Below are 8,247 nucleotides of genomic sequence, written 5' to 3' on the forward strand. Positions count from 1 at the left end.
AATCTACTTGGTGCTTGAAGGCAAGCACAAGACCTTATTAACACTGAGTGTAAGCAAGTTTGGACCAGCCAAAGAACAGGAACAGCTTCTCAGAATGTTTTTCTGTAGCTGTTGGTGGTGAGATCATGATAATTTGGTGTTTTATATGCAGAGGCTTTGGTTTCCCCTCTGGGCAGCTACCCAGCCCACTGGCCAGCCTGGGGAGCCACCCCTGGAGCTGAAAGAAGCCAGCCCATCGGATGGTGGTGGCCTTCTGGCTGTTAGGGCATCAAGAAGGCTGGAGCTGACTGAGGGATGGATGGCAGCCCTGGGGTGATGCGATGAGTGAAAAGGAGACACCTTTGGTGACTTGGAGACCCTCGGGGGTGCCCTGGTGATGCTTTGGGAGTTGTTGAATCCCTCAGGGATGCTTTGGCTCTCACCGCACTGAGGGACAAATGTGCTGGGGGCAGCCTTCACCCAGCACAACCCACCATGCCAGGGCCATGCCAGGAAGCCTGGAGACACCTCCCAGACCCCCGCCTCACCCTCTTCTCCCCAGGACTGATCCCCAAGAGCCTCCCGTTCACCCCAATCCCCCCATTTTCCCCAGTTGCCCACCCGCCATCTGCCCCTTGGGCGGTGGGGTGCTACTTGCCATGGACACCCGTCGTCCCGTGGCGGAGGCGGGTGGTGGGGGACTGCCTGTTGGGCTGCCCTCCTGGCTCCGCTGCCCCTCGCAGCCCGATGGGGAGCCAGCCCCGGAGCTGGTGTCGGAGCCCCCCGGGGAGGCAGAGCTCCGGTTGCCGCTGCCCTCGGGGCTGGCGGGCAGCACCCTGGAGAGGAAGCTGGACTTGCGGGTGCCGGGGCAGTGCCCGCTGTCAGGGGACTCGCCGCGCTCCTCCTCCACGTCCCTGCAGGCGCTCACCCGGCTGTGTTTGCGGGGCAGCCGGCGGGACATCCCTGTCCCTGTCCCTATCCCCGCTGTCCCCACTGTGCCTGGCGGAGCCTCCTCGCTGCTGGAGGACGCCGGTGGCCTCTGTCTGCGGTGCTGCCCCAAGCCCCCAATGGCCGAGGAGGAGGAGGGAGGTGGTGGCGGGGAGGCCGAAGGGCGAGGAGGCATCACCGAGCTGCTGGGGGGGTGGCAGGGGACGGCTTGGTCATCAGCCCGGCCCGCCGGCCTCCGCGGCAGGCCCACCAGGGTCTTGTGGATCCTGTTGAGGCCCAGGTGGGCGATCTCGAGGATGTTGAGGAAGAGGGAGACGGCGGCGATGCTGTGCATGAAAAGCATGAAGATGGTCTTCTCCGTGGGCCGGGACACGAAGCAATCCACCGTGTTCGGGCAGGGGGGGCGGGTGCACTTGTAAAGGGGGGGCATGTGGAAGCCGTAGAGCAGATACTGACCCACCATAAAGCCCACCTCGACCACTGAGCGGGTCAGGATATGTAGCACATAGGTGCGCAGCAGGGACCCCCTCAGGGGTGCCTTGTTCACCTTCTTCTGTTCCTCCAGCTTCCGCAGCTCCCTCTCTACCCTCTTGTGTTCCTCGGGCAAGGGCTCCAGGTCCTCCAGCTGAGCCCGCAGGTGGGCTTTCCTCTTCTGCCTCTCCTTCTCTAGAGCCCTTAACCTGTAGAGCGCGTGGCCCATGTAGACTAGAGAGGGAGACGAGACAAATATGATCTGCAACACCCAGTATCTGATCAAAGAGATGGGGAAGGCTTTGTCGTAGCAGATGTTGCTGCAGCCGGGCTGCTCCGTGTTGCAGATGAACTCCGACTGCTCGTCATCCCAGACGTCTTCGGCAGCCACTCCCAGCACCAGCATCCGGAATATGAACAGGATCGTGAGCCAGATCTTGCCAACGATGGTGGAGTGGATGTGGACTTCCTCAAGGATGCTGCCCAACAAGTTCCAGTCCCCCATGGTCAGAAGTTCATGTCTGAAATGCAAAAAGTGATCTTATTTTAATACACAGCTGGATTTATTTTCAAAATGGTCCTTTTTTAAATATCTTTTAAAAAATAATGATGCTTCATGTATAGTCTTCTGATAGCAGGAGAGCTTAGAAATTCATCCTTATTTTCCATGTAATGGGCTGTTAAATTAATGCCGACATGATTACTGGTGAAAGATTCAGATGTGAGATTATTTTAAGCTTAAGGGAGACTGCGTTCACCTATAAGCCACAATACTTCTTAACTGTCTGCAGTTTTACAGCATTTTCTTCCCACTGGGAAAGAAGATTTTTTTCTCCCCTACTTTGCAAATCCACTGCCAACAATAGATTAATTCTACACCCACTCTATGCCTGTCTGTGGCTATGCCACAGCTTTGGGTGAAAAACAACTGGAATAATATATCAGGCTCATTACTTTCATTTCATTGACAAAGTTTTGAGACATATCCTAAAACTGTGACCAAGAAGAATTTAATTTGGTACTCCAAGGTAATAGCATTATTAATGCCATCCATCCAATATTATCCTATCTACCAGTGTAACGGTCCACAAGTTTCTGCCTTGGAGTCCAAAACTACAAGTACATAGCTAATTTACACATAAATGTACATGTATAAATAGTCTCAGTTCTAGGATATCATTCATAAAGTCAGAGTGTTTCTAGGATTTCTATCTTGAATGTAATCCTTTGTCTTGATAATAAATTTAAACATATGAAATGAATAAAGCAGGAAATATGTAATGGAGTGTTGGGAAGGTTTTTAGCTGTGAGCATGAGATCATCTTTTTAACTGCCTCTTTCCCAGAAGCAATCTGATTCATCAGCAAACTGATCTATGTTCTGCTGCAGGATGTTTGATTCCAAGCCACTTCTCTAGAAGCTGTTCAGGAGCTCCAGGTATTGTGGGGAATTGAAATGTAAGGTATTTGTGTATTTATGAATACATCACACATTCTATGTAGTATTCCTGGAATTCTTCCTGCTAACATAGCAATAAAATATTGAAAGCAACTATGGTCATATTCACTTAAGGGTTCTCACTTAAATTTTGTATGCTACTGCACTTTCAGAGCTTCCCAAATTCCACTAAACTACAACCTTTTGTAAAGTGCCATTTATAAGCTTCTGAAGAGTGGCTGACTGCAATATCTAAAATCTTCCATGATCTTGATTGATTGCAAAGCTGAGTGATATCATTGTTATCAATATATCTTGGCTGTGATTTATGATATGATCCTGCAGAGCAAGAATCTGCTTGGAGGTTGTATTCATCCACACTGCAAGTAAAGATTTTTGGTTGTAACCAACAGCACAGCTTGAAAGTACATGTACAGAAGAGTCTGTATTGCATAATTCACCTTCAGTATGGTGAGAAGTAGAGGTTTATGCAGAGCAAGATCCCAACCCAGACACTCAAGAGGACAAGTACTAGTGGGTAATCCTTGCTGACTTGTTAGGTACAGCTTTCCCTGAAAGGTGGCTGACTGACAGCAGGACACAGCGGCTGAACAAAAGAGCATTGAGCAAGATGCTAAAATGTAAGTGCAGGAAATGAGACATGTTTTAGTCCTAGAGACGAAGAGAGATCATTCTTCTAGCACTAGGAATTGTCAATGTCCATTTTGGAACAGAAAGTTAATGTCTTTCAGGGTGAGGACAAGAAGAGGAGTATAAACTGTGTCTCTATGCAAGCGTTTGTTTCTTTGTTGTTGCTATCAGTATCTAAACAACACTGTCCTTGACTTTCCTTTACAACAGCTGACAGGGCAGGATAATTATAGGAATGGTCTAACTAATTCTTTAAGTAAGCTTACTATACCAAGACACTTTCCCATAAAATCTGCACTGATAGAACCACAGTATGAATATTTACATGGTAAATGTTCTGTAATAACATAATAATAAAAATAAAAAGGTAACCTATATCCACGAAAGCCATAGTTTCAAAGATGTCAGTCAAAACTACTTCATAGCCTTCTGTTTACAATTTATCCATCTTTCCTTCCCCCCCCCCCCCCAGTCTTACTTGAGCCCAGTGTAACAGAGTAATTTCAGTTTACTGTAAGAGAGTAATCTAAAATATCAGAGATATCATTATTCCTAGTCTGACAAAATACACAGTTCTAGATTGTACAGATGCGGGACATTTCTCCTTATACAATCTGACTAATCTTCATGTCTGTCCAAATATTTTTATATGACAATTTTAAGCATTAACCATTCATGCATGTAATAGTTAGAATCAGATGGAAGTTTCCCCTTTCTAATGGAGCACATTTCTTAATTTATTGTTTTTGTTACTTCTTTACTTCTTCTAAAGTTCATTTAATAATTTTCCACAATTCAAATCACTTTTGCCTTAAATATGTGCCAATATTGCCTCAGAAGTGATTTGCAGAGATAAACCTTAAATTTTATCACATGTAAACTAAAACAGAACTGGAACGGATGGTCAAAATGAAGTACGGCACTGTCTGAATTCTCCTTTTGTCCTGCAGCCATTACACTTCAAAGGTAGCAATATATACATTTGGCATCCTGAGAACGGCCAGTCTGATAACACCTGTGCACAGGCTCAATCAATCCACTGGTTATAGCTCGTATTAGGAAGTGAGTAATAACCCACAACTAAACTGCAAAAAGACCATTTTTCATCAATTTCTAGCTTCACTGAAAAACTTCTTTTCTAAAAAGATTAAATATTAAGATATAAATACTCCTAGTTTTTAATTTGAATTGCTATCAGTCTGATGGGTATCTACTTGCTCAGAACTTCCCTAGGAAGATTTTTTTTTTATTCTGCTTACCTTAGGAGAAAGCCTTTGGTTATTCTTTGTTAGGGCATTGCAGAAGGAGCACGTAGCGTTGCTGAATGCTGTAGAGCAGAAAATTTCTTCCAAAGTGCTAGAACATCTGTTTTTTTGTTTTTTGTTTTTTTTTTTCTTTTTCTTTTTTTCAAGAGCCAAAGCATAAACGTGGTACTTGGAGCAGACTTCTCAGTTATTTGTATTTGGATGTTTAGATCATTCAATCTAAACTCTATGTGCATGGTTTCAAACCATCAGATGATGGGATGGTGCCGCTAGCCAAAATTATCATGCAATTATTTTAGTCAGTGGCATCTATCAAAGCCATTCCCTCGAGGCTCAGTCTGCACAGCAATCATTTCTAATGTCCCTATGCATTGTTATATTCACTTCTTCAAACATTGTGTCTCCACCCAGATCCTAAGTTAATTTTTATTTTGTAAGAGGGATAAATAACCACCCTTTGCAGCCCTACAGGTTCTTACATTTTCTTTACATTCCATTAGTTTCGCTTTGAATCAAAGCCAAGGGATCGATCGGTCACGTCCGATTTCATACTCTGCTGCCTGCTGAGTTAATTTGGTCTGTGGAAGACTGGTGATCTCGAAATGGAGGCAGCACTAGCCCAGACTCGAGGCCTCGGTTAGAAACACCAGGCCTTCGACACAGGAACCCTGCCTCAGCTGGGTCACAGCCACCCCCAAAGGCAGATCAGAATTTGTATCTGTGAGAAACAAGATCCAAAATAAAAAATAAATAAATAAATAAATAAATAAGTGAGTTCCTAAAATAGGAATTTATGAGAAATCAGGGCCACTAGAGCTGAGGCTCCGATGCTAGAAACGTCTCCCCCAACAGCATGAGGCATTTGTCCTTTGCCCATGCTTGAAACCTAAGAGTAAGTTACAGCACATACACTTCAGTCCTATAAGGAGCACGACTGATTCCCACTTCAGTCTCTTCCCCCTACAGGTTTCCCACTAACCAGTGGCCAGCTCTCAAAAGACACCAGACCCATTTCTTGGGGATTAGCTCAGATTTCCATGGTGGTGCATCCTTCTCTCCAGCACAGGCCGTACTCCCTGAAAGTCACGTTTGAGTCCAGAGCCTTTCCTTGCAGTAAATGGGGTGGCTACAGCATCTTTTCTTCAGCCTCAGTATAATGCAGATGCACAGTTTGTGTATGTTTCAGATGCTTTCTACACTTTTTACTCCTGAGAGACATGTTAACAGCCATCCAAAACAGCCAGACCCCCTGGGCCTTTCTCATCCATATGTTTCTGCTCTCACTTGTCTCTCGAGGCAATGTACTCTCACACACCTGTCACTGGTGTTTTATTTTCACATGTCTTCTTCCACACTTGCTCACAAAGTCTCCAAGGCTTTATTTGGTTGCTTCAGTGGTCTCATAGCTTTGACTCAGGCCTGGGTGTCCTCTTCTCCAGATGCTTCCTCACCTGCTGGGTGCTTCTCAGGAGCACCCTCCTTAGCTCTGTTCAGTGAAGAAACTTGAAAACTGAGCAAGCATTGCATTGGCTGTGACTTATCCGGTTGGGGAACTTGCTTTGCTGATCACAGCAGAAGCAGCTTGTTTGTGGACTGGCACGTTTCTGTGCCACCTCTTCTCCCTCTCACCAGGTGACAGCAGCAGGACAGCCTCCATCCCTCAGACCGCGAAAGGCATTTGCTTTTCCAGGGGGTAGGGAGGTGACAGCAGGCTGCTTTGGGACAATTTGCCATGTTTCTGCACGGTAACTGGTGTTGTTAAAGGACTGTGCATATGCGAGCTCATTAATGGACTGTAGAATTAATTGTACGTGAAAGGGATGTGGGGCCATGATGTGGGGAAACGCAGCAAAGAACAGAAGTGCAGGTAGGCCTTTGCCTTTGGATGTGAGCAAGAATTTGTGGTGGCTGAAGAAACTTCCTTGCTATAAGCATCTGTTTTAGGTGAAAACAGCTTACACTGTGAATGCTAACACGCAGCAGATCTTATATGTGTGTACACGCACAAATCACTGAAGCTGAACTGTTGAACTCTCAGGCACAAACATGCCACTTGCCTGCTGCCACTTGTCAAGCTGGCAAAGCAGAAGCAGCAGCAGCAGGTCTGAAACTTCCAGGAGATGCAAGACAGAAGCACCACCAAGGAGACTGGTCCCCCATTGTGCTTCTGCACCTGACTATTAGAATTAGGAAAGGTAAGGGTTTGGGTGTCGGAAAGTGTGCCGAAAAGATAGGTTCCTAAAAAGTAGTTTTGGAAAGATGAGAGCCTGGAAAGAAGTTAGGAGAGTGTGGTTGGAGGAAAGATAATGGAGGTGAGAGACATGTGTGGTGACAAATGCTGGAGGATGCCTCAGGATCTTGGCCAGTGACGCCTGAGATGGGAAACTGCGAGCAGTGGTACAGCAGGAGCCAGGGCCTCCCTGCCTGGAAGTGGGGACCCAGTGAGCATAAATGCAGGAACGTGAGGTAGCCAAGTAGGGTGGAAGCTGTGATCTTGTTGGTTCTGCCACGAAGCCCGGTGTTCAAATCCAGAATGGAGAGTTTGCTTTGTCTTACCCATGACAGCACCTAAATCACTGGTGGCAGCTATTAAAAATAAATAAATCAACAAACCTCAAAATATACCTCAAAATGTTAGGTCCAAATACACTTCTTACAGCATTGCAGCTTTTGATATGTGTGTAGGAACTGACTTTAATCTTCTTATAACACAGACTGCGTTTTCTTGTACTAATATACTGCTGTGAAATTGAGCCTGAGAAGAAGGAGGGCGTGGAGGGAATGTGGGTTTAGTTTTGTTTTTATATCTTACTACCCAGTTGTCACTAATGAGCAATAAATTAATCTTCTCCAAGGCAAGTCCGTTTTGCCCAACACAGAAATTCACCAGCAATGTCCATGTTTTTATCTTGACCTTTCTTCATCGTCTTTCCCCTATCCAGCTGAGGAGGGCAGTGAGAGAGTGTGGGCGGCACCTGGTGGCCAGCAGTGGTCAACCCACCACAACACTACAAGCAAAGCATAACCCCGAGTTAGAAAACCTTGGGTTCATGTAACAGTCACCTCACTTAAACTTGAATATTTTTTCCATTTTACTACAGACAAGCATTTACCAGCAGTAGACTTGTTCCTTTTGGGGCAAGTTACCTGTTACCATGCAAAATAAAGCAGGCCATTGATATCTTTCCAGCCCTCAGAACTGGCAGGTCTAAACTCAGCCTCCATGCCAGACAGTTTTAAGGACACTTATGTTCCAGTTCTTAGATTCAAACCATGGACCTCTTTATTTTAACAAGAACTATGCATCGCCCTTTCTGTTAAGGTATTCACCCGTTTTGTTTTGTGTATTATCTCTTGTGACTTAAATGGGTTTGCTTTTGGTGGCATACCACAGTATGGTTAAAATTCTGATGGCAGATGAAGTGTCAGCCACCCCAGAAAATTCATCCATCTTTCACAGAAAGCCAACTTTGCTCCTGAAACAGCTCTTGATTGA

General features: G+C 45.7%; 1 protein-coding gene across 1 annotated transcript; it reads right to left on the reverse strand.

Moving 5' to 3' along the window:
• Positions 1-450: 450 nt before the first annotated feature.
• On the reverse strand, positions 451-1,903 carry GJA10 (gap junction protein alpha 10). Its single transcript, XM_068677951.1, has one exon. It carries the CDS (start codon positions 1,901-1,903, stop codon positions 566-568), a length of 1,338 nt encoding a protein of 445 aa, XP_068534052.1. The 3' UTR covers positions 451-565.
• Positions 1,904-8,247: the final 6,344 nt, after the last annotated feature.

This window comes from Anas acuta, chromosome 3, assembly GCF_963932015.1.
Source record: "Anas acuta chromosome 3, bAnaAcu1.1, whole genome shotgun sequence".
Lineage (NCBI taxonomy): Eukaryota > Metazoa > Chordata > Aves > Anseriformes > Anatidae > Anas > Anas acuta.

Coding starts and splice junctions, on each gene's coding strand:
- GJA10 (XM_068677951.1), bottom strand. CDS start 1,903: ATGGGGGACTGGAACTTGTTGGGCAGCATCCTTGAGGAAGTCCACATC.